Source organism: Talpa occidentalis, unplaced genomic scaffold (genome assembly GCF_014898055.3).
Source record: "Talpa occidentalis isolate TD23 unplaced genomic scaffold, MPIMG_talOcc4v2.1 talOcc4.12, whole genome shotgun sequence".
Lineage (NCBI taxonomy): Eukaryota > Metazoa > Chordata > Mammalia > Eulipotyphla > Talpidae > Talpa > Talpa occidentalis.
The window spans coordinates 88,906,665-88,934,055 of NW_023601212.1; the positions used below are offsets into that span (position 1 = coordinate 88,906,665).

Below are 27,391 nucleotides of genomic sequence, written 5' to 3' on the forward strand. Positions count from 1 at the left end.
AGATATACACTTCGAGGGCACATAAACTCACATAATCACAGCCTTCTAAGGTTTGCTCGAGAGCACAGGAAGATGGCAGTAGAAGCCAGGTCTTCCCCCTCCTGGTCTAGGCTGGGGCTCTTTTAGTAGGATTATGTCAAAGATAATGCTGTCCATCAATAATGAATATAAACTCAAACTGATTTTTTTTTTCTTACCTCCAGAAAGGTCCATCTTATTGCTTTGTACATTTTCTTCTGGTGAGTCTCTCTGAAGAAAAGACAGCATGTTAACAGGCCTTAATTTATTAAAGAAAAATGAATTTTATTTTATCTCATTACTTTTTATACTCAAGCAGATCACAAAGCTTACTTTTCACTGCTAATATGATTTTTTAAAAAATGTTAATAACACATGGTCAGTACTTTTAGTTAATACTATAAAGAAGGCTTCATAGCCAATTTTACTCTGACTGAAAGCATAAGGACTCAAGATAAAGAACAATTTGTTTGAAAAAACAAAAATTTAAATTAGGGCAAACATGGACCACATCAAAAGGGGAGAGGCCTATTAGGAAGACATACTTACCGAAAAACTGATATTTGAAAACTGTTTAACAAATGGATTTATCCATGTTTCTTCTTGTTTGTTTCCACCTTTCATCATTCCCTTTGTAAAATAAAAGAGTAGAAAGATGCCATGGCCATCTCTATTTATCTGGGTATAATGATGGGTTAATAAAATTTCAAGACAATTCCCAACTTTCATTTTTAGCCAATAATTTCTCCTCCAACCAACTCTTTATCAGAGTTGTTAATAATTAAAAATCAACTTATTTTTCAACTTCCTTTGCTCCAGTCCTCTGGTATAGCTGTAATGTACAGAGAAATCTCTAAAGGCAAGCAGTCAGAAGGAAAAGACAGAAGCAGAGGGCCTCAATAACCCACAAAAAAGGGTCCTCTGAATAATTGATAACTGTTTATCAAACAGTATCTAACTGACGAATGGACTATATTCTAAAAGATTAGTTACAATTTGGATTTTCAGAATTCTTACACCAAAACAAAGTCTCAGATTTTTGGGTTAGTCCAAAGAAACAAATATAATGTATAACTTAATTATGCTATGTGCACTGTACTGAAAAAGCAGTATTTTAGTTTTAAATGAAATAAAGTAGTTTAAAATTTCAACTTCTATTGCCAAGAACACAGTATCCCAGCAGCAGCTGGGATTTCTCCAGTGTAACATTGGCTTTCTGAGGCTGGCTGTTCGGGGCATGGGCAGTACAGTAACTACTTTAAGACATGAGCTGAGGTGGAATGGCCCATGACTTGAAGTCTTCTAGATAGGGAAGCTGGAGTCTCCCACTTATGTAGTGATCACAGGACCATTCTCTAGTCTATTGCTTTAATTTCCCCTTCCCCTTGCTACTATCTGTTCCTTCTGACTGTGGAAGAGAACACAGCTTTACAATATCCCCCCTAAATGCAGGTCTCTGAAGCAAGCACCTAACCCTTGCCGGGGTTTCTGAAGTGGTCTTTGATTCCTTTTCCTCTTTTGCCCCCAACCCCACACCTAGTATGTTGTCAAGGTCTTTGTCCTTTCTAATTTTTAAAAGGACATGTCTCTCAAATTAATTCCTCCACTACCAATCCATTCCTGCTTCCCAATTTAGGCTCTTCTGTCTAACTTGAATGATTCTAGAAGCTTCCTAACTGAGATCCCTAACTCTGGTCTCACCTCTTTTTTAATTCACCTTAAATAGTCATTGGTTAGTTTTCTTTAAAGAAATTAATAATAATAATAAAAAAAGATCAAATTGGTACTGTCTTCTGTTCCATTTCACTGGCTCCACATTTATACAGAATAAAGTTCAAACTCTTTGGCATGGTATTGAAAACACTTTACAATTTTATTTTAGTTGTCAGGCTACTATTTTCCTTAGCACATCCCACCCCCCCCCCAGGCATCTTCCAAGCTCAAGCTGACTCTCCTTAGAGAGCTCTCCTAATGTTCCAGATACTAGACTCTGAGCTCCTTGAAGGTACAGCTCACATCTAGTGTTTCTGAACCCCCAGCACCAAGCACAGTACCTGGCACACAGCAGAGGCTAAATAAATGTTTGCAGTTGCTTTCTAAAAGATTTTTACTAGTAGAAACAAAGGAGAAAGAGTAAAAAGGCTACACACCCTTTCCCTTCTCCTTTTTTTGCCACTCAGACCCTGTAAGGAAAGACAAAGTCACAAAACAGCATGGTCCAGTGGGAAGAACACAGGGTTTGGAATTGGAAGATCTAAACTTAAGTCCTTGCTCTATCACTTACTAGATGCAACTATGGGCAAATCACCACTTTTTCCAGTCTCAAATTCCTCATCAGTATTCTATCTCAGAAGTTTATGAGGATCACATGATTTATGTAACATATGGGAAAGCACTTTGTAAGCTACATGGTAAGGCAATAGCCAAATTCAGCCAAATGAAAAATTAAAAATAAGGAAATGGCAGGTCCCAGACTTAGAATCCCAGGATTAAAAGGGAGGGACAGCTGATTGAGCTACTGGACATTTGACTAAGGTCCCTCAAAAAGTAATTATTCTCAAAAAGGGTGGGAAGGATGTATGAGAACCACCTGGGGGACTGGACACATATTTTGAAAATGGTCCCCAGGAGAATTTATACTGGTATCCGGCACCACCTCTAAATCACTGGTTAACCAAATCTGGCTTTGCATCAGACATATCTGGGGAGCTTGTTAGGACAAAAAATTTGATCCAATTTATATAATATATAAATATATATTATAGGCTTGGGTACAGGAAAGTTGTACTTTTAACAAATGCTATATGATTCTGATGTATAGCCAGATTTGAAATAAGATTTGTCCACATGTAAAATCAAAACCAAACTTGGCTCATTCCTAGAGATTTTTGTCACAGGACCTCTGGGGATGGGAAAGGGACAGAGATGGGAGATGAATAATGAGGATGGTGACTCTGGTCAAAAAGGGAGGCTGGGGACTCTTGGTGAGGTGGAATGGGAGATATGGGAGATGAAGAGGCAGTGGGATGGAAAGAGTCAACATGGAGATTTGCCCTTCTCTTCATCCTCACCACTGCAGGCACCACCACGGGGTGAGGGACTATCCCCAGGCAGCATTGGTAGAGGGGGAGGAGGAGAGAAATCCCAAGCTGTAGCAGTGGGGAGAAAGGAAGTTCCCATGGTCTCATATTTTCCTAGGTGGCTGCCCATACGAGAGGCTACACCTAAGTTGGGGATGCCTAGACTGTACTGATTGCCATAAATGGGCAGACAGAATATAATTTTCTGTGGGTAAGCTACCTTTGGAATGTAAAGTTTCAAGGGTTGTGCCCTTGAAATGTTTACCTTCGATGACATTTTCTTTGTATATGGTGGCCAATTTAAAGATGAATTAAGTTCTTGAGATGAACTACTATTCCACATTCCAATCTCTACATCCTCTTCCTCTTCCCAGCCAGTGGGGCGATTTCCAGGCAATGGCATATCATCACCACACCAGCCATCTTGCATAGATTTTGGCCCTGATTGTGGATTTGTGATACAAAGAGAAATATACTTTAATAAAACAATTCTTTCTGGAGGATGAGCATACATTAAAGGGGCAAACTGGGGAGGGGAAGAGAGCTAAAAGCCCCAATTTTATTTCCCATCTTAAATCTGCATAAAAATCAAGTTATTTTTAACTTGAGTTAAAAATTCTATTAAAAAAGAATTTATTTTTATTAAAATTTTCAATGAAACATCTCCCGTGCTTTGACAAAATAAAGGATTCCTAAACAGTGTACAGTGGTCTCCTTGTTGTTCAATCTCACTTAATCTGCACAGTGACACACGGGACAAAAAGGAAATATGAAATTTTTCAAAATTCATTTTAATATAGATTCTGAAGGCATGCCAAAAGTCATTAAGCAGAAAGTATCTTATCTCTATATTAGGCTTTGGGATCCCTATGGGGTATTCCTTATATAACATAGGGGTTAGTGATAATGTTCATCTGAAAACTGGGGGTCCTTCCCGAACTACTTCTGTATAATATTCAGGGAATCATCTGTAATCTGAGCCAGACAAATTGGGGATATGTGTCCCAATGATTATTATAACCAGTTTCACGTTAAATACATAAAAGTTGCTTGACTGTTTCAAGATAATGTAATTTGGTAAAATAAAACATTCTGGTGAAGTACATACAATCATTAATAGTTAGTTCTAAGGAAAATGAGAAAATTCAGAAAGATAAAAGAATATGTTATATTATAAATTCAAAGAACCAAAACAGAATTATGATGATACACAGATATAACATCAATGATAAAAACATCCAATCACTTACTAACAGTCAATGAGTGATCACCTATGCTACAAAACAGCTACCAGGGATTATGAGTAACTTACCAGATTTGCTTAACGCCTGAGGACCAACAGAGCTGGAGCCCCACGTGGATGTGCTGGATGCCGCAGCAATGGGTTCCCCCCAGCTGGGACCACTGTCTATGGGTTTACCCCACGCTGAAGTACCATTATCCACAGTTGTGGCTGGAGTGGAAGGCTCCCCCCAGGGCTCACCCCAGCCTTTAGAAAGTGGGGGAAAAGTTATCAGCACACGGCAGGGAAGCATAGTGGAATGAAGAACAATAAGGAATAGAGAACAAAGATGAAAAACTTCACATTTATGAATTAAATAATGATGCTGTGATAGGCCAAAAATGTGGCATTTGTTTTATGAAAGATAAATCATTTCCTATTATTATAATTTACCTATGGTGTGAATTCCCCCTTACTACTTCTTTTGTCATTGCCCTCTGAGTGCTGAGCAGATTCTTTTGAATTACCTTAATTATGGCAAATTAGCTTCTACTGAAGATGAATTTAAATTCCCGAAAAAGTTATTCTGAGCCAAAACTAGTAAATGTAAAGCAAATGGTCAAGCTGGGTAATAGTTTATGCATAAATTCTTTAACCATTACTGCAGCCTTTCAGTATCACTGTTCTGGAACACCAACTAACTAGAAGACTAGCAATGAGTAAGCATCCTACTCTTACACATGCTGGACAAAGCCTCTTAAGAATTCTGAAATATTAGTTTGTCCAAAGCAAAGAAACTCAGTTATAAGTATCATCTAAAAGAAGTGAAACAGCCTTCCTTAGATACATACTTGTTTCTACTAGGAATTAAATCTAAATTAATACAATAAACTATACTCAGGAAGAGAAAATAGGTGCTGAAAGGTCAGTTCATAAAAACACTCCTATCTCCACATCCAGCAGGACTCTTGGTCAATAAAACCTCCATTAACAAGACAATGCAGTCCAATGAAATTTACTCAAAATGCCATTGTCAAAATCATTTGCAGGTAAGAATCAGTTCCAGGTTATAAGAGGAACATGGCACTGCACTAGAAAGGCACCGTCAAATGTTTTATAAGCATACACATATAACAAGCTGTACCTAACAGACTTGGATTTCATACCTACTTAAATCATGCCCTTTCAAAGGCCAAATATTTAGAGTGTATTGTCCTTAGAGGTTGCGGTATTTCTAGGGACATTTTAGCCAAATAACAAAAATAAAAAGTAACGGTTTGGCTTGATACAGAATTGCTGGAAGTGTACAGCATCAACCCCCTCTGCTTTCTGTAGCATTTCTCATAGTGAACGCAGTGTCTTGGATTCACCGCCAACACTGTCAAAGGCAAGACCCTGTTTCCTGAGAGTCAACACTGTCCCTGTAATTGTCTTCCCTATAAGCTTCTCCCGAATTTGCAGTAAAAAAACTGTTGTGTGCATATCTAAGTACTTCAGCCAGCAAATCTTACAGTAAGAGTAATGGAAACAAGACTTGTAACACGGGAAGCGTTTGCAGCACTATCAGTATCCATAAAATAAAAACTTACCGGAGCCACTGCCCGCCTCTTTGTTTGCGATGGCACTTGCAGATGGCAGCAACTGGTGTGCCTGTGCTTGCTGGTCTGGACGGCTGCCACCATTTGGGATGTTTTTGTTCCACATGTTCACATTTTTGTAGTTGTATTTGCTTGGATCTCCCCAAGCTGAAGTTCCATCATCAATCTCCATTTTGCGGCGTATGGATTCTGGGGATGGTTCCTCCCAGCCTGTAGGTTCTTCTTCTTTAGCTGGGGCTGGAATAGGTCCCCCCAGCCAGCCCGTACCAGGAGGCTTGCCTGTAGCTGGTGGGATTCCCCAAGATCCAACAATGTCTTGTTGCTTGTTCCAGTCTGGAGAACTGACTGGCTTGGACGAATCTCCCCAACCTAGTGACTGATTAGACTTTGGAGGATCTCCCCATCCCGGGGAAGGATTAGCTTTAGAAGATTCATCCCATCCTGATGAATTATTTGGATTTATGTTATTTCCCCAAGTAAAAGAACTAGTTTTACCGAGTTCATTCCAACCAGAAACAGATCTGTCACTGTCACTACCTCCTGAGCTAGATTTCTTATTAGCTTCACCCCAATGGTTACTCCTTGAAGTTTCTCCCCAGTTATCACCGGCAGAAACGGACCACCCTTGGTTTGATTTTTGTCCATCACCCCATCCCTGTTTGTTCTTTTGCGAATCATTCCATGCAGACTTCTCCTCTTTGCAATTCCCCCACTGATTGCTCTTGACCATTCCTGTAGCAGCAGAATCATCTTCCCATCCCCCCTGGCAGTTTGAGCCTTTGGAATCTCCCCACCTCACAGCAGGTTTGGGATCTCCCCAACCTACTACAGATGAGGTATCATTACTATTAGGGCTAGTCTTATCTATACATGCCCCTGAGTTAAAAGTCTGTGTTGCAGAGCTCCCCCAGGCCTCTGTCCCATTGTCAGTCTTTCTTTCCCCTCTAGGTGATGCATCAGTATCCCAGGCAGTATTCTGCTTAATAGGAGTCTGTCCCCAACCAGAGTTGGATAGGACACGTGGATCTAAGTCAGTTCTGTTTACAATGCTTTGGAGTAAGGTGTGCTGATCTATTTTTCTTCTATCTCTACTCTGATTTTCCCCAGTTACTTTTTCCTCCAGGCGTCCAGTGCTTTCTGTACTACCTTCACTCTCCACCGGACCTCCTGATTTGGCCCACACGCTGTTTTGCTCATTTGTCTGAGATGTGGCAGAACCCTGATCCTCTTCCTCAGTAGATTTCCATCCATTTGTAAACGTCTTACCATTGCCATTTGCACTGTCATTGGAATGCTGATTGCTAGACAGTTTGTTCCACTCCACGCTGGGTGTATTAGTGCCAGTGTTTTGTGCAGGGGTGCCCCATCCTCTTCGACTTCCCCCAGAATTCGCACTGTTTCCACTTCCCCATGATGCGCTCTGGGAATTTGCTGCCCCAGACTCCCACACACCTCCTCCTTTATTCGTGTTAACTTGAAAGTTAGTGCCCATAGGCCCATTTATACCAGGCTGCATTAGAGTTGCATTCACAGTGTCACCATTTGCTTGGCCATTAGGGCTTGAACATTTGTCTCCAGAGTAATTAGAACCATAGGCACCCCATGTAGTACCGTAAGAGCCTCCATTTTTTGACTCTCCATTGCTAAGGTGAGAAAGGGAAGTGCCATTCATAACTGATGGAGCCTGTATCTGAGGATGATTCATTGTGCTCACGCGCCAGGCCCCTGTATTACTAGGCAGTTCATTATTCTGTACTGAACCGGAGTTTGGTAAACTAGAGGTCATAAAGTTAGTAGTGTTATTTGGTCCAGTCATTTCAGTGGTAATATTTTGAGGTTGACCACTGAATGAAACCTTCTGTGTACCACTTACTTCAGATTCACACGTTTCCTGAAGGCTTCCCCAGGTACCATGGGTAGAAGAGCCACCCACTTTAGAGTTAATACTCTGATTGTTAGGCATCTGGCTTATGGGACTGCACTGAATATTGATGCCAGAACTACCACTCCCTACAGGCCCTTTTAGGGCAAGTCCGTTGTTCTCTAATACTGGCCAGGCACCATGGTTGCTAGCTGAATTCAAAGTGCTTGGATTTAACCCTCCATTTGATGAAGAACTTACAGTGCCCCAAGCATTCATTCTATTGTTGCTACTTTCTGATTTGCTTTCAGGAGCATCCACAGACACCTGACATGTGCTTATTATGGCTCCATGGGAAAACCCCCATGGCCCAGTACTACTTCCATGGCCCACATTATTGCTGCTGCTACCAACCACAAACTTGTTTTGAGAAGCAAGTCCAGTACTATTCCGAAGGCCATCTTTTTCACCGCCTGTGCTCCCTGAAGCCATGATAGTGATGTTTCTCTCTGATTCAGAACTGGAAGCAGAATCAGCATCCATACATTCTGAAGCCAACTCAGGATCACTGCCAGGGGCTGAGGGCCATGCTTCTCTTTCAGGAGAGTCGTTTACAACAGCGTTCTTACAGTTTGTGCTAGAGTCGCTTGTAGAAGACACAGGCCCCCGCTGCGGGTTTTCATAATGGGCTCCTGAAGTACTGTGGTTTATATCTAGAATAAAAGAGAAGCACAAAAAGTTATGAAGTATTTAAAAACATGCCTGTGCCTTCTCAATGCCAGCAAGATACATTTGGCAATGTGGTTATATTTCAGCCAACTTTTCAGATCCAGTAATTATTCCACACAGGCAAGGAATTCTTTGTTTACTGACATAATCCTAAGAGGGAAGATTAGTACCTGGAAAATAAAAGTCCTTCAATTAATACTTGCTAAATGAACAAACTGTTAACTTATCAGCAAGTATAAGACTTTTGGAGTTAGGAAGGACTAGGTGGCATCAATTACTAGGAGAATGGAGTGATCCAGCCTTGGAGGCCTGGCACAGGAAAGTAGGAGGGGTGGGATATAGATGGATAAGAACAAGTAAATAGGCCAAACTTGATGAAATATATTAAGAATCTTTTTCCATCTTCCCTTTCCTAGAATAACTTTTTCACACAACTCTTTCAGGTATTATAACAAGTTTGTAAGAACATTTTTAGTGCTACTTTACAAAAAAATTTTTTAATATACTCTCATTGCCAAGTTTATCAGAAAGCAATAGAAAGATCACAGTATTATAATAAAAATAAAATCAACTGCTGACACTGAATACAATTAATGACCAGTCACATTATCCTATAATCTTAGATTTACTGCCATATATTCTTATCTAGCCATTTTGCTGCAGGTAGGGTAAGCAGTTTTTGGGTTTGTGATACTCACCCAGATTCATTATTCTTTCAGTTGGAGGCGCTGATAGTTAAAAAATCCTTAGGGATATAACCTAAATAAGATGTTTTCATTTATACTGTCTGGAAGAGCTGGGGAGTATTTAGGGGTGGCACTACTTATTTGGTAGTTCTCCACTGAACTAGGAGTCAGAATTGTACTGCTTTTAAATAACACACATATTCAATATCCCAGAACTAATGAACCAACTAACACAGGTTGTAGGCCTAGAGAAAAAAGGTACCTCACTACTAGGATTCCAAAAATGTAGGAACTCAAATTCATTTTGCATTATTTTCTCTCAAAGCACAACTGTTAAGCAGGGAGAAAACATGGACTAGAGAGAAGCAGGAAACAGAACTAGAGAGAAAGAAAACATGTATATACAATTGTCAAACATGTATTTTAGAGTCTCATAAATGAGACTGATTTCCACTCCCTGTTTAAAGAATACTTTTTTTTTTAAAGCTGCCACATAAAGTTTGTTGTTTTCCAGTGCCCATGAAGAAGATTTTTCTCAAGAAACAAAGGATACCAAAAAGTCAACCAGTCTCATTAAGTAAACTCAATATACCAGCACCTGCATCACCAGCAACACAATTCAGGGCTTTGGATCACATACTTTACAAGCACTTCCATTTTGTCACTGTATCTCTGAAACAACCCCAGAGCATAGGTATTACCTTTACTTTGCAGCTGAGGAATTTGAGGTTCAGAGGTTAAATTGCAGAAAATCAAGAGAGATAGGCAAGATAATAAAAAATAAAGCAAGGTGGCTAATAGTAGAGGTGGTTAAAACTAGAGACAACTAGATTCAAGTCTGGATTCTATGTAGTAGTTGTGTGACCAAATCTGTAAAATGGTGATACAAACAGTGCTACTTTACCAAGTTCTTTTGTTAACCATACTGTCATATATATTTACCTTAGAGTAGCGTTAAATAACTGCTCCATGAAGGGCAGTTTGGTTCAGTAATTAACAGTATAAACGCTGGAAATAGAATGCTTGGGTTTAAAGCTGCTCTGCCACTTACACACTGTGCGACCACAGGCAAAATCTTCCAGCTTTCTATGTATTAGTTACTCGTCTATAAAGTGGGAGCAATGATACCACTCTTGTTCAGCTGTTGTGAAGATTAAATAATTGATAATTAAAAGTGCTTTGAACCATATTTGATCCAGATTAGGTGCTTACTAAGAGGAACACTATCACTAATCAACATGGATTAATGATTAGCATCATTTTTTATTCTTGTCTCCAAAGTATGTTTTTTCATTTCACCATGTCTCCTTCATGAAAAATAAATTTAGAAACCATATAACCTCCTTAATTTAAATGCCCACTTATACCCTGGGTTATGCCCCCCAACCCCCGACACCTCTTCCCAAAGAAAAAATAATCCTGCTTCTTTACTAGTTTTCCTTAACTCAGTAAATTTCCTAAAACATTAAGATTAATTCTTTATTGCTTCCTGTGCACAGCGAATTCACACATCGCCAGTTCTAAATCCACGCACTTTTCTCAAAATCTAAAACATCAAGTCACTATCATCCTCTCAAGAACTAAAGTATTTACTTCCCTTATTTGCAAATGTGTGTGTTTACATTTCCATATAGTGTTTACATTTCCTAAAATAAGATTAGGAATGTAAAAGAAAACTACTGAAGTTGGAAGTGGACTCAGAATTTAACAGTGAAACATTAGAAGAACTCTTATAAGACATGAAGATAGGAATCCTCACTGTTAACACTACTCTTCAGCTTTGTGCTGAAGTACTAAACTGATGAAATATGACCCAAAAAGACAGTGGTAAAGATAGTGGAAAACAATCCCCAAAAAGTGTAACGTGTAAGAAAGCAATAGTTCTCGAACCACTAGGAATAATCAGAGAAAATAAGGTGGAATAAAAATCTCAACTGTAACAGTCACAAAAACTATAAAGTAACTTTGAAAAGAACTAACAAAATACATATAGTCACATGATTATATTTTATGGCAGGTCAACGAAGACACATTGATTAGATCTAGGCATTTGTTCCTGGATAGGAAGATGTAATAATATTCTTTCTATATTTCATTCAAGAAATTGCTAACAGAGCCTTTAACAAAGTGATTTAAAAATTCATGCAAAACAAATGAGAGAATAATTAAAAGTTAATCTTTTTGTCAGAATATATCAAAAGTTAAACAAAAGAGCAAAAAACCCACAAAGACCAAAAAGCACCAGAGTGCACATTTTGCAAATCAATTAGATCACCTTTAATGTTAGTGAAATTTCTCTCAGAATGTAGTCATGACTTGGTTTGGAGGTAATGGTGATCTCAATTTGTCTTTTGCCATACCCACCTATGTATTTTAGGAAAAGAGAACGATGTCATCAATAGGTAAAACTTCATTTTTAATCTGGAACCTACTTGATACTTAAATTTATCTTAGCTTGAAAATCTAAACGTGTGTGCTGGGCTTGAGGGTAAGTATCAATCTACTAAAGGTGTAAAAAGAACAAGACTCCTCACCAATCACAACTAAATTGTTCCACAGAAAAACTAGAAATGGAAGTAGTCAAAAAGTATATATCCTTTCTGTGTTAGGGACTCAAACCCATGGTTCCAAATGATCTGCAGGATAAACACACAAACATCAGTAAGTAGAAGAAGATCATTAAGCTTTTCCAGGAAATAGCGACAAAAGCAATTATAAAATCCTATGGCTTGTAAGAGGAAAAAGGGCCTCTAACTATGGTGAGTGAAATAGAAATTTGTACACATTGCACTGCTGTGGACAAATTAAGATTAGGAAAATTGCACATTACTGAGTAACATCCAAAGTACCGTTTAGTATCTTACTGTCATACAAAATCACCCCAGGAGAATTGGAGGCAGCTCTAGTACCACACCTCAGAAAGAATAGGGCATTTATAGCACCTATTCAGAGAACAAAGTCTGGTGACAATCCAAGTGATTTACAATCAGGGAGAATTTAGATCATGGAAATCGAAGTATTCTCTTATTAATTATATAATATGCAACCAACAAAACAGTTAAATATGTGCTTTCTCTTTAAAGATGTTCAAACTCGCCAGAAGGGAAAGACTTTTAGAAGAAAATAGTACTTATTTTACAATAATGTTCCTGGTAGGCGGGAAATGGTATCATCGCTGGGAATATGAGAGAACAGATGCACAATTTCAAATAACACTTAAGTGGGGGAGTTCAAATGTTTCTAGCCTCTACTCCAGGTGCTGGTAACCTCTTTCTGTAAAGGTTCAATCAGTAAATATTTTACCAGCCAGATGGACTCTGTGGCAGCTACTCAACTCTGCCATCGCAGCTGAAACAGGCTATAGACAACATGTAAATGAGTGGGCACTGGCAGTCTTCCAGTAACATCTGACTAAAAAGGACTGCAAGCCAGCCTCTTCCCTAGGTGAAGAAGACAAAAGCAATGCCACATCCCAATGCCATGTGTGGATCATAATGGTTTCTGATTTGAAGGATGGGGTGAGGATGGTGGGGAGGCAACTATAAAGACAACCTTAGGACTGCTGCTCCAAACCAGATGTGAGTGCCTTTACTGGGTCTATGAGGGAGCAGTGCAGAGGAAAGGGGAGGCAGAAAGGAATTTTGGAGTTACAACTGGCAGGACATGGTAAACCAGAGGACCATCAGACAGACAAGGAGGGGAAAATGAACCATGATGAACAGATTTCTGGGCAGCCACAGGATAAATGGTGTGCATGTGTCTGTGAGGGGACATTCTGAACAATGGAACCCCGAAGGAAAAACTGTCGTTAAGACAGAGTGAGTCCATTTTGGATACGCTGAGGGGCCCACATCAGCTGAAGACATCCAGAAGACAGGGAAAGGGAAACCTGAAACTGGAGAGATCTGAAATAAAGCCATAGGATAAAGTCTGAAAGCTGACCAAAGAAAAATGAAAGAACTTTAAGAAGACATGATAAGCAGTAAAAAAAATATAGCTATCTATTAAGATAAAAATGGAAAAGCATACTTTTTGGCCATTATTAAAAAATTAACCTCACTGACAGTTGTTTTAGTCAAGTGAGCAAGAGCCAGATTACAGAGCTCAAAAGCAATGTGTTAGAGCCTGTGAGTACAGGCTACTCCATTAAGAATTGAGAAAAAGTGGAAGAAATTCTGTAGCAGCCTCAAGAGAATGGTGTCTTAAAGGGATTTTTCTTAAGACAGAACTTGCACATGTGCACAGACCAAGGGGAAGTTGCAAGATGAGAAAGAAGTGTATGGTTCAGGACAGCCAGGACATATATACACTGAAAAAGACAATCAGGAACACTGGTGCTTGAGCTTATTTCAATCCTTAAATGTCCCCAAAAATTTGACTGCTAAGATAGTCCTAATTCTTGGTCATTCACCATTATAGCTCAAATCTTCTTGAGTTTCTTAAAGAGGAAAAACAATTCCGAACATAAGAAAGATTAGAAAGAGTGATTAAAAAATACTGACAGACCACTCACCTTAAGAAATATACTATTAATATAAAACTCGTGTGTGACTCCCCTTCTCTGATTACATCTCCTACCTCCCAGTGGGTAACCAAGCAGTACCCACTCAAAATTCTATATTTTCATTCATCCCTAAGCAATATGTAATGTTGTTTTTTCAAATTTTATATAAATTATATAAATGATATACTGTAAACAACCTAAAAGTTGTCTTGGGATAACCAGTAGGAACGTGAACATGAACTACATCAGCAGAGAACACTGTTGTATATATAACCCTTTGGCTTAGATAAAACATGGTTCAATGATAGTGCAGAACATGATCCTGTTCTTAGGGAAGTGCGTGTGGGAGTATGAGGCAAAATGTAATGAATGTACATGTGTGCATATGTCACACATGCATTAGGTTAGGGAGCCAGGGACAGAGGTGTGTGTATGACATGTGAAGTGAGAAAAATACCAAGAATTACTGGATTCGGGTAGGGCATATATGGTGTTTGTTGACTTAGCCTTTTAAATTTCTATATGTATCAAGGGCGCTGAATTATAAGAAGTGGGATGAACCTCCTGACCCATGAGAACAATGTTGTTGCTGGCCCTGTGAAGCATATTATAATCCCCCTCCTCAATCCTTTGTTAGATGGACTGTTGGCTTCCTAAAATCAAGGGTTATCTGGGTAGTGGTAGGATGATACCACAGGGCTCTAAGAAATCAAATGCCAAAGAGAGGTCATAAAGTGTTGACTGAAATTGTCAGTAAGTGTTTCAGGCACCGCCACAAATTAGCAGCTAAGCCTGCAGAACTGTCTAGTTTGACCAGTAAAGAGCTCTAAGGAAAAAAAAAAAAAAAAAAACAACCTTAAAAGAATGTTAAGATATCTAGGGAGGGTCAATCAATACACTCCGCTATCTATCACTATCACTCCTTTCAATTTTTTATTTCACTTACCTGCTGGTCAATGAAGGTAGTAGTCTATGTCCTCTGATTTATACACATCTCACCTAGGTACTCCTGATCCCCTGACTGCTAATAGTCAGCCTTTCTCAATTTTTAGCATAAAAACTTTAAGAAAATGTCTATGTATGTATTGTATTAATTTAAATGTCGAATCTACTCAATTAACTTTGTGTAGTGGAAGTGAGCCAAAAGCAAATACAAACAGAAAATAAGTTATGATTATAACTATTCCACAATTCTAAACTCTATGCAGTTCACAGCAAACCATTTTAGTGTTTCTAGGCTACGGCTCATGCAGTTTGTGTAATGCTATTCACTGACCACTATGCTAATTTCTAATCTATAAATTGAAGGTAGTTCTACCTAATCTGTAAAAGGAGGATCAAATGCATTAATACAGTGTATGAATCACAGTAAGCACCCCAGAAGTGTTAAAAGCACCTACTATATCATAATAACCCTACCGGAACTGGGACAGACTTAAGACGTATTCCCTGATTCAGATACCAATGATCAATTATGTGGCTCAGGTGTCTATTATTCTGAGTAGCACTTACAAAAATATTTCAAAATAAGTATGTGATATATGGTGGTAAGTGGTTATTCACAAATGCTCAAAAAAGACAAAAGCACAAACTCAGTTCTATGCAGAATGCTTTGCCCTTCAACAGTTTACTCTAGTCGATTGGGATTTAATTCCAGACCTATCAGATAACCTCCTGACTTCCACTCTAACCTCCACATTAAAGCAGTCCATCCTTGCAAAATGTTTCTAGAAACAAGTGGGATTATTTTTCCTTCTCAGACTTTTTTTGAAGACATCTTCCTATCTTCAACCTTTTTCTCATCTGAATGTAACACTAGAAGTTTTTTTTTGATCCATACCGATTTTCGAGAAATCAGATTCTTATACTTCCTGTTGTCTCCACTTCAAAAACAGCTTTTGTCTTATTTTCCAAACTGAAAAAACATATTCAACATATTTTCTAAATTTACTACCTCCCTTCCCTGTTTGTTTTAATACCATACCATCACGGCTTCATTTACAGTAGGTACTTAAGAATTTGTTGTATAAACAATCTCCCCTGAAGTTTTAACCACATTTTTAATTATGGTGATGGTTCTGACTTCCAAGACGAACTTCAACTACTTGGCATTAAATGTATTATGTCCAAACTAGACTCTTCCTAAAAAGTGCAGAGCATTCTGTAAAACTTTCAGGGATAAATTATTCAGATAACTTACTCAGTGCCTAAATATCAGGCATTAAGCTAGCTGCTTTAATATGGCCACATAGTTTAATATTCAAAGCAATATTATAGGTTGGGTACTACTGTCCACACTTTATAGATCAGGAAGTATGGTCAGTTAAATGATGTGGTCAAGCTCACATAGGCAGTAAGTGGCTAGGGGGGTAGGGAGTAAGTATTAACTCAGGATAATTTGTATTCTCTCTCTTTTCAATGATTATATGCTGCTCTAATTACTTATGGTAAAAAACATTTGTGTCCTCTTCCTCCTTACCTACCACATTTAGTATTTTGTCAAAGCAAAGCATGGTTGTTACAAGCTTAGCTTTAGAGTCAGACAGATGTTGACACAAGTCCAGCCTCTGCTAGTTATTAGCTGTGAAATACCACAATATAAAACAACATAGAGCAGTTTCTGACCTGTAAGAGAGTAAAGAGGTAGAAAGTGAGTAATTCTAGCTGTGCTAGTTAAGATAGGTTGCCCAGGGCCTCCCCTGGTGGCGCAGCGGTTGAGCGCTGGGCTGCAAGGCTGCCCGCAGCTTCTCCAGCGCCGGTTCGTTCCCTGGCCACCGGTGAGGGTCCCACCAAAAAAAAAAAAAAAAGAAGAAGATAGGTTGCCCAGAGGAGACCCAGAGACTGGGAGCAATTAACCTGCCCCAGGACAGACACTCTAGTATACGGCAGAGCTAGGATTTATAAACCAGATCTATTTTGCTCTATAAACTTTGCTCATTACCAGTATGCTAGTGTTTTCATGTATGGAAACCGTATTTTTCCTCAATTCTCTGACTGGTGGTAAAAAGCTTCAAAATAGTTCAGTAAATAAATGGACCACCCAACTGTCAGAACCTAACAGAACATGTTGAAACAAACTGAGCTTTGAGAACACTACAATTACATACTATATTTTCTGCCATGCAAATAATACCAAGCTGAGAAAAGCTACTCTGAGGGAATAACTAAATGCATGTGTTCTGTTCAAATATACTTTTCACGAGTGGTAACAGTCCTTTTATGGCATATGGTAACTGAATGAGCAAGTTATTTCTTATGTCAGTGCTCAGTTTTCTCTATTGTAAAGATGGAAAGAACAACGTACACCTCACAGGGTTGGCAGGGATTAAATGCAATTATATGTATATCTGCTTAGCACATTACGGGGGGTTGAGGTTCAATTTTAGCTACAGTCTTAAGAATCAACTTTAGCCACAAGTTGCTTATTAAAATGGGTACAACTTGGAGGGAATGATTAAAATAATAATTTTAGGTTGGCTAGGTAACTTACAAGAATTATCTTAACACTTCCTATTTATAACTTCCTATAGAGAATTCTTATTTTGTAACCCAGATACTGATGAATATAAATACATCACCAAAAAGTCATGAATTTGTAAACTTGCTATACTGCTAATGATGATGGCTGGAGTCTGTAAGAAATGCCTTCTCTCACCTGACTGGTTTTTGCTGTTCTGCACCTCTCCGTTACTTTGTGGCTGTTGATTTGTTAAAGCACTGCTTTCTGACTGGCTGCTTAACACTTTAACAGCAGATCCCAGGTTTGCTGCTATGACAGGAAAATGCTGACCCCTCTTTAGAAGCTGTTTGTGTTCCTGGTGGCGAAATCGTGGTGGTACTTCACGAGGATACCGAGGCAAGGCCTGTGGTGGTTGTTGCTGTTGCTGCTGTTGCTGCTGCTGCTGTTGCTGCTGTTGCTGCTGCTGCTGCTGCTGCTGCTGCTGCTGTTGCTGCTGCTGCTGCTGTTGCTGCTGCTGTTGCTGATTGTTGGCTGTGGCTCGCTTGGCATTATTATTAGTGCTGGTTGCTGTGGAAGTGCCGTTATTACAGTTGGCAGGCTGAGGCTGGCTTACACTGGGCTTTATCTGTTCTGGCACTAATCCCAACAAAAGAAAAGGGGTGGAAAAGATTAGCCAGTAAAGTGTACCTCCATTGTTATGAAAAACAACCCTAAAGGAATAGAAATTTTAAGTGTGGAGATTTCCCCATTCATTGGCTCAAAGTCTCCTTAGAGAGATCACAGCCACAAGTCAACTTTTATTTTTGCTAACTACCAAACTGATAAGGACATGGACACCAATGACTTTTCTTGGCCTGGATGGCAGCATATGTTCACCATCTTTCCCCCCTATTCTCTGATGAGAGAGCAAGAACTGACTAAACACAATGGAACTCAAAGAAATGGAACTCACAGAATTGAAATAACAAATGTGGCAAATCAAGTTCTGGCAATTCATGAAACATCCTGAACTCCCTGGTAATTGTCCTTAACCTGCCCCATTTTTATGTGTTTGGCCCCTATTTTTCATTTTTGGATAACAATATAAGAATAAGGGTAGAAAACAATCTGAAAGTTTCCTTAAAAAGGTAGTTAGAGTAAAATCTGAATTAAGAGAAACTCAGAAGAGGGAATAAATATAAAGACAACAGAATGAAATGTATGAGACTACTCAGAGAAATGTCAATACCTGTTTTAAGCAAATCTGAGCAATAGTTACTTACAATAGTATGTGATATATGGTGAATTGTATGAATTATAATAATAAAATTTTGGACCACTGAAAAGATTAAGTAAATAAAACGATAAATGCCTTAAACCAGAGATGATATATCTAATCTCTAAAACAACAGAGAAGCAACATGGATGGGAACTTTTGAAGCTAGATAGACTCAGATTTCAATCCCAGCTCTACTTTTACTAAGGTTTTGAGTTTTGGGTCAAGTCACATATAAAATCTGACCAAGTCCATGGTCTCCTCTGTAAAATGAGGGAAGCACCTATGCCTCCTAGAGCTACCTGAAGGTTAAACCTAAAAGCACCACACATACAGCTATAGAAACAAAGGCTATTTTTTCATGATTGGCACAATATCTCTTTATTCTTTTATTTTAGTTCGAAATGTTTCTGTGAGATTTTTGATGCAACTTCACTGATGTCACTACTAGATAGTAAAAAGAAACATCTCCCTGTGACTGGTAGGACACTCAGTGAAAACAGTTCAAGGGCTGAGTTCCAGACCTGAAATTAAGGATCCACCACACACTAGCTAGGTTTTCCCTGTGTCTTCTACCTTGTTTCTACAGTGCAGTCTTGGTCTAGTACTGGCACACTGTAACGTCAATAAAAATAAGTTATTATTGTGGCTCAAATAAAAGAATATTTATCATGCCTACAATGTGTATGACACTATGATAATGTACTTGTGCTGTTTCAACAGTCAACTCAACTTTGTAAACACCCTCAGCTCTAGAATTTCCCACCAACTATTGTCTTCTTTCTCTGAACAACTTCTTTCTCTGATTTAGTCTTTATTACTAATACTAATAACCAATATGTTTTACTATATGATCTTGGCCTCTTATTTTTTTAAATATGATTTTGATTTTTCTAAGGTAATACAAATTGGAGTTCAGGAGAAAATATATGGAATAAATTGAAAGTATTCTATTTTATGTTTAGAACTGTTTCCATTCTTCTTGGATGCAACTGAAAGCTTATTAATAATATAGGACAAGTGCTGTCTAGGTCTAATAAATGTATGAAAATTTTATCTCTTAGACAAGTTATTGCTCCAGAGGTGGCAATCACATATATTCATCATGAGGAAAATAAGACACTAGAATACTCTAAATTCTAAAGTACCTTTGAAACCAAAAGAAGATAAAGTATGTGTTAACTATAAAATTGTAAGACACATGAAAACTCTAACACAGTTTTTAAAAGCTTAGTACTAGGTTCAGCATGGTATTTATCAAATGAATATAACTTTGGTAGTTTCCCACTGTTTTAACAAAACAAGCTTGTTTGCTACTTTATTTCTAAAAAGAAAGAGTGTGACAATACGTAGACAAGACTTTATTAATGTGAAATGAGGAAAATGTACCTTAATATATTTAAGGAATCAGAGGCTAGCTTACACAAGAATACCATGAATGATCTAAATGAGGAATTTTACAAGACCTTTAACCTAAATCAAAAGTGACTAGGAATTGAGAAGCAGTATCTACATCACCCAGCAACCCCACCCCAATCATTTTCAGTAAAGAACCATGGGGAAAACATTATCTTTTCTGGGGACAGAAAACTTGGCAAAGCCCTGTAAAAACAGTAAGACATTTGAAATATTAAATTATATAATCTAAATAAGTCGACTGCAAAGCTAAATAATCTAAAGTAAAATCTTAGATATTAACATAGGATGTAGTAATAAAGAGTAAAGGAGAAGATAATAGTGCATATAGCTGGAAGGAAGGGTCAGATGGCTGAGAAACAAACACTGAGTAATTTTGGCTACTGTGCGTGTGTAGTTAGGATAATTCTATCAGTACATATCCAAACAACTGGAAGGACAGAAAAACAAAAATGAGAAAATTTGTCCATTCAACAGACATGGAAGATATAATGAAAACTGTAGTTAATATTAAATATAAACTAAGATGCCAGGAGTAAGCTCCAAATAGAGCAGAAATCATAGTAAACGTGAACTGGTTAAATCCACTTAATATTGGCTTTTAAACTGGATTAAAGAAAGAAAAACAAATTTAAGGAATATACTTTGTAAAAATGATTTCTGTAACAAAACAATGCAGGAAAATAGACATTATCACCAAAAAATGCTAACAAAATCCAAGGGAAAGCAAGATTAATATCAGATAAAAGAAAATTCAAAGAGAAAAGCATTTTAAGGAGTAAAAGATATTTCATTGATAAAAGAAGCCAACTAAAAAGACAAAGAGCTAAGAAGATTTATATACCAAACTTTATAGCATCATGTAAAACCAAATGGAGACAGAAAATTTGGGAAGAAAAGCAAAACCATACCTTGAAAAGAGAGTAACACCTTTTTTGAAAAGTACCCACAAAACAGTCATTAACAGTCAGTCTCAGAAACATTAATTCCAAAGGGCACCTGCACCCCTATGTTTATAGCAGCACTATTTACAATAGCTAAGCTATGGAAACAACCCAAATGCCCAAAAATAGATGACTGGATCAAGAAGATGTGGTACATATACACAATGGACTATTACTCAACAATCAAAAAAGATAAACACATGCAGTTTGCAGCAATATGGATGGAGCTAGAAGGGATCATGCTCAGCAAAATAAGTCAGAAAGAAAAAGAAAAATACTGGATGGCCTCACTCATAGCAGGAATTTAGAAAATCTAAATAAGGGACCAAGAAAAAGATTAATTAATAAAAAGTAAAAATCAAAAACAACAAGCAACTATAAACCAGAGACACACTATGGGGCGGAGGCGGGGGGGAAGGATTAGGGTCAAAATAAGGGGGGATGCAATTGTATGGGGAATATAAAAATCAAAAAAAGAAAGTAGACATAAAAAATTAAAATTAAATTTAAAAAAAGAGTCGCTCACTCTTTCACGTGGGGGCGCGACACACACACCATACAGCATTAAAAAAATATCTATGAATTTTAAAAAGTAGAAATAATACAAATGTATTTCTGGGTTACACTGTAATCACACTAGAAACACAAACTAGTAAATAACTATCTTTAATAAATTTGAAGTTGAAGAGGAAATAAATACCAAAGCTGCAGGGTTATCAAAATAATAGTGGACAAAACACATATAAATTTTAATATATGGTTAAGCTAGTGTAAATTCACAGCCTTAATTATTTTCAACAAGCAAGAATGAACATAAAACAACCAACTCAAGCTTTGAAAAGAATTCAAGTAAGCAAAAAAGGTATCAGTAAAGATACACATAGAAATCAATGAGTTCAAAGGTGAACCAATAAATCAGTGCATGATTCTATGAAAAAATAAACTACATAATTATACCAACTTTTTAAAAATTAAAATGGGAAGAAATTATTATTTCTAAAATTAAGGTATTTCTCTAGGCTCAACTGTATAGCTAATTTAAAAAGCTGAAGGAAGGGATGATTTAATACCACCCCAGAAGAAGTGAGAAATGCAAATTAGCAAAGAAACAGACATTCATAAAATCATCCACCAGAATCAGACAGCTTCACTAATACCACCACACACGTTTCTTCTTTTTTCATTTTAACTAGCATATTTTTAAAGAAACAGGTATCTCTAAATCTAATGTTATTTAAATTGTTGCAGAGGACAGCATAAATTGGAACACCATTAATATCATTATTAATGAATCAGATAAAATTTCAGTAACCCCAAATACTGGGAATAAAAAAGTCATATAAATAGTATGGGGGGAGGGGGGAAGATATAACTTTAAATGGAGAAATTCTGGAAAGACAAAAAAAACCCCAAACCTATGTACAATCTATACCAATGAAATAGCAAACACAGCTAAACTCCACAATGTTCTGTAACACAAGTTGGGCAATCTTTTATGCAAAGGGTGAAATAGTAAACATTTTAGGCTTTTTACCCCACATAGTGTGGTGCAACTAATCATTTCTGCTGCTAGAGAACAAATAATCAGCTATACAATGCATAAATGAATGGATAGGACTGTGTTTCAAGAAAACTTCATATACAAAAATAGGCAAGTGGGCCAGAAATGGCCAGTCTGCTAGTCTCTGCACTGCGACTGACCAAAATGGGCTCGGAGAGGAGGAACTACAGTATCACAGAAGCAGGAAAAAGTCCTCCAAGATTTCCCTCTCTGAAAAGTACCTACCTGACTTTATGAGGCATATGTATACAAAATCCTTAAGGAATGTAAATTATCAATGTTACATAAACTATTCCAGAACAAAGGAGGACAGGTTCAAAAGACTGGCTGGATTCAAACCTGGGATCCGCAGCATACTAGCTCTTTGATCCTAGGTAAGGGTCTTAACCACACTGTGCCTGTTTTCTGATCTATGAAACAGGAGTAAGTATTAACACCTACACCTACACTTGTGTTATCAAGACAATGGATATAAAAAAATAATAGTATCTGACACATGGCTAATACACAAATACTAAGGATGACTAGTATCATCTGAAATGGGTAAAATAAAGGGGAAGAGTAAGTGTGATCACCAGGTTTCTGGCCTAAAATCTGGGTAGAGAGTGGTATCATTCACAAGCTATGAAAAACAGAAGACAAAAACTAAATGTGGGGAGAGACTAAGTTTAGTTTTTGATATGTTAGGTTTGTTGTTACTATCAGACAGCAAATCTCAAACTTGTTGGTCTCAGACCCCCTTATACTTTAAATTCCAAGGACCTTTTATGTGGGTTACATCTACATTTACATGTTAAAAATTTAAACAGAAATCTGAAAAATGTTACCTTGCTTAAAAAATAAACCCTTTACATAATGTTTCTTGAAAATTAATGACGGTCTTTAAAAAAGTGAGAAGTATGCATTGTTTGACATTTTTGCAAATCTCCTCAATAATTGGCTTAAGAAAACTCAGATGGATTCTTGCATCTGCTTCTGCATCCAATCTGTTGTGATATTCACATGATAAAGCCTCTAAAAAAACTCCACAATATACTGAAGAGAGCATATAAGTGAACAGAATAAATAAAGCCTTCCAATTATTACAAAATAGGTTTGACTTTGTAGAACTCATCAAAGTTTCAGGCAGTCTCTCAAGGGGTCCTCAGATACATTTTAAGACCACCACTACTCTGTAGAATACATCTGAATATATGGTTGTAGAGCTCAGTAAAAGTTTGGACTAAAAATATGAATTTATGATTCAGCTTACTGGCAGAAAAAGAAGACAGTTACAGGATGAGAAGAACTGACAAGATCTAATGAGAAGTTTAAACAGCAGACAGAAGAGAATAAAGACAAGAATAAGGCATAACTATCAAGAAGGTGGGAAAGGAGCTGTTTATTTTAGTTAATGACTTCACTGTTTACTCAAGAAGGGTTATCTTCCTCAAATCCTCCCTTATCCTTATATGAGATATAATCAGTGAACAGTTCCAATAGATGATCTACTTGATAGAATTTAAATTCATCTTTTTATGCCAATGCCACTGTGAGCTGGCAAAACCTCCAAACTGGTTTTCCTAGCTCAAATATTGATCCCTGTCTCCCAACTAGCATCTTCTCCTCAAGTCTATCATCTCTCTGCCCCAATTTACCTTTATCATACTATCAGAATTAACCGAAGGAGTTTAGCATGGTTCCTACTTGCTACATTTCCTTTTCTTACACACCAAATTTCTGCAATTCTTCAAGGGGATGGTTTTCTCATCCTTTTCCCTAAAATGTCTTAAAACCTTTCTTGTAAATCTTTGCCCATCTTGCCTACGAAAAAACTAATTACCCCCCCTCCCAGATTCAGCTAATTTTAGACTTTTATGACAACCAACTTCACCTCTACTTCCATAAAACTCTTACAAGTCCCTTCAAAACATAGCAGTGAAGGTTTGTAAGTGCTGCTTTCTTATTTCTCCTCTACTTTATCACTGGCATTCCCAGCACCAAGCGAGCAAATGATCAAGAATTGCTGAGTGAATGAACAATTCAAGAACTGCCACCATATAATTAAAATTATAAAACACTACACAACAATACTGAAGATGAAACATTGTGGAACACCAACATTCAAGAGGTGGAATAATCAAGAACCAATAAAGGGCCTCCCTGGTGGCGCAAGGGGATAAGACACAACCTATGAAGCTACCCGCAGCCACTGCAGCACGAATTCAATCCCCGGCCAGGGAGAAACCCACATGGCGCAGCAGACCGCTCCTGTCACACCTGCTGCTCCCCTTAGTCTGTCTGCCTGTTCTGTTCCCTGTCTCTGGTGAGTTCTCTCACCCCTCACACCTCTGGCCTGTACTCCAGTTCTTGTATGCATAAATAAATCTTTAAAAAAAAAAAAAAAGAATCAAGAAAAAGGAGGAAGAAAAAGAATAATCAAAAGCTGTAGAAAGAGTAAGGATGATGATGGCAGCTGTTTACTGTATTGCTGGTATAAAATATACAATACCCCCTAAAAATTTTTATTTTTGCGGGCCTCCCCGGTGGCGCAGCGGTTGAGCGCTGGGTTGCGAAGCTGCCCGCGGCCTCTGCGGCGCCGGTTCGATCCCCGGCTGCTCCCCAGCCACCGGAGGAGAATCCCACATGGTGCACAGACCTCTCCTGCCACCCGCTGCTCCCCTCAGCAGTGTACTTCAGTCCTTCTGCCTGCTCTGCTCCCCACTCTGGCTCTGGTGAATTCTCTCACCCTCCCGCGCTTCTGACTGTACCCAGTGCATGTATAAACAAAACAAACAAATATAATAAATAAAAACATGCCTCTTAAAAAAAAAAAAAAATTTTATTTTTGCATTTTTTCTTTTACATACTGTGGCCCAAAGCTTATCTTTCACACAGTTTAAAGATGATGGGCAAAATCTGCCCAAAAATAAACAAGTTTTTTAATTCTTAACAGTGGAAAGAGCATTTGTTCAAAGAATTTAAAACATTTTCCTAAATTGTGCTCCAAATCACAACTTCCTGCTTTATGAAGCAATAAAATGAATCAATATTACAATTAAACCATTAACATTTGCTAATTTTTACAGCTCTTACGCATTTTTCTGGTATTTCTTACATTAAAAACCCCCTATAAGCCTGAGAGACTACTCTAAAAATAAAATTAACTGGTAAAAACATAGCAATTATCTTACATTCAAGCAAAAAAATCAGGATAACTTAAGATCCAAACTGGGGGCCTCCCCGGTGGTGCAGCGGTTGAGCGCTGGGTTGCGAGGCTGCCCGCAGCCTCTGCAGCGCCGGCTAGATCCCCAGCCGCTGGGCGAGGGTCCCACATAGCGCACAGACCTCTCCTGCTGCCCGCTGCTCCCCTCAGCAGTGTACCTCATCAATCTGCCTGCTGTACTCTCCCCTCTGGCTCTGGTGAATTCACTCACCCTCCCGCGCTTCTGACTGTACCCAGTGCTGGTATGAATAAATAAATCTTTAAAAAAAAAAAAAATCCAAACTGCTAAAATATCAAGTGATAAACTTGTAAAAAAAAAAAATTTAAAGTTAATGTTTACTTCTGTAATCTTTAAATATTTTAAATGCCATTTTAATAAGTTTATTTTGGAAAATATTAAATAAATGAAACTCCCTTTAGCTGTCTACAAGTTTAACAGAAACAACAGTTTCAAATATAAACCAGTCATTAATCTTCCTGTATTAATACCAAACCTCCCCGAACCTCAAGTCTTCCTTTATTCCTAGTCTATAATTTAGATTTGCATACTAGTTTTCATTTTGGCTAAATTATAAATCTCCTAAAAATAGTGGCATAAATAAGAGGCATTCTAAAGAAAATGCCAATTTAAGGCACGATTTTGTTTTAACAGGATGATACAAAAAACAAAAACCACATAAAGATTTGCATTTGAATTCTTGAAAGACCTTTATAGTTCAAACTTTCAGCTAGAATTGTTGCTTAATAAGCATCTATAGACCACAGAATGCTTTTTAAGAAATCTTTTGTCAAACTTTAAGTTCACCTAATACTGCTATTTTTCATCTCAATGTGGCATTATATAAGAAAAGCACAATTATCAAATTAAACTCTTAGAAAATGTTATTGTCACATAAGAGCAACAATACGGGATTTTCTTTTTTTTTTTTTTAATTTTATTTATTTATACAAGCACTGGGTACAGTAAGAAGCGCGGGAGGATGAGAAAATTCACCAGAGCCAGAGCAGGGAGCAGAGCAGACAGAAGGACCAAAGTACACAGCTGAGGGGAGCAGCGCGCGGCAAGAGGGGTCTGCACGCCATGTGGGACCCTCCTCCGGTGGCCGGGGAGCTGCCGGGGATCGAACCGGTGCCTCAGAGGCTGAGGACAGCTTCATAACCCAGCGCTCAACCACTGCGCCACCGGGGAGGCCCCACGGGATTTTCTTAAAATATCTATCTTTCAATTTTATTAAGAAAAATCCCCAACCTTCTTGAGCAAATGCGATTAGGCATAATCAATAAGATAAAAATGTTCCAAAGCAATTCATTAACAATCCAGGAAATTATGTTTTAAAAATTATTAAAAGGTAAAGTTTCCAGCTTTCAAATAATTAGGTTAAACTGCAAATGCTAAATGCTTTAAAAAATCCTTATAATTGTTCAAATAATATTTTAAAAAGGGTCATTTATAGATAAACGATCTTTTCAAAACTGCAATTACAGGAAATTATACTCATAAGGGCCACAAAATAACTTCTGGAAGAAAAATAGAAAGTAACAAATTATTGTATTTAAATTTTAATTGTTTACCAGGCTATACCATATATAATACTTAACTTTATTAATATTTTTTAAAAGACATTTATTTATTTATACAAGCACTGTGTACAATCAGAAGCGCAGAAGGGTGAGAGAATTCACCAGAGCCAGAGCAGGGAGCAGAACAGGCAGACTGATGAAATACACTACTGAGGGGAGCAGCGGGCGAACAGGAGAGGTCTGCGCGCCATGTGGGACCCTCACTGGCACCTGGAAATCGAACCAGTGCTACAGAGGCTGCGGGCAGCTTCGCAGCCCAGCGCTCAACCGC

General features: G+C 37.9%; 1 protein-coding gene across 5 annotated transcripts in view; it reads right to left on the reverse strand.

Annotated features, from left to right (window-relative positions):
* TNRC6A (trinucleotide repeat containing adaptor 6A) overlaps nt 1-27,391 on the reverse strand; it is a 170,629-nt gene that overhangs the window by 22,618 nt on the left and 120,620 nt on the right. For 3 of the 5 annotated variants that reach the window (XM_054693792.1, XM_054693790.1, XM_054693793.1), the window contains 7 exons: nt 17,354-17,794; nt 5,910-8,492; nt 4,411-4,587; nt 3,364-3,539; nt 2,169-2,201; nt 568-648; nt 198-249 (listed from right to left, as the gene is read on the reverse strand). In XM_054693792.1, coding sequence (XP_054549767.1) covers nt 198-249; nt 568-648; nt 2,169-2,201; nt 3,364-3,539; nt 4,411-4,587; nt 5,910-8,492; nt 17,354-17,794 — 3,543 coding nt within the window. The remainder of the gene's footprint in view (nt 1-197; nt 250-567; nt 649-2,168; nt 2,202-3,363; nt 3,540-4,410; nt 4,588-5,909; nt 8,493-17,353; nt 17,795-27,391) is intronic. The other 2 variants (XM_054693794.1, XM_054693791.1) reach the window with 2 other exon arrangements.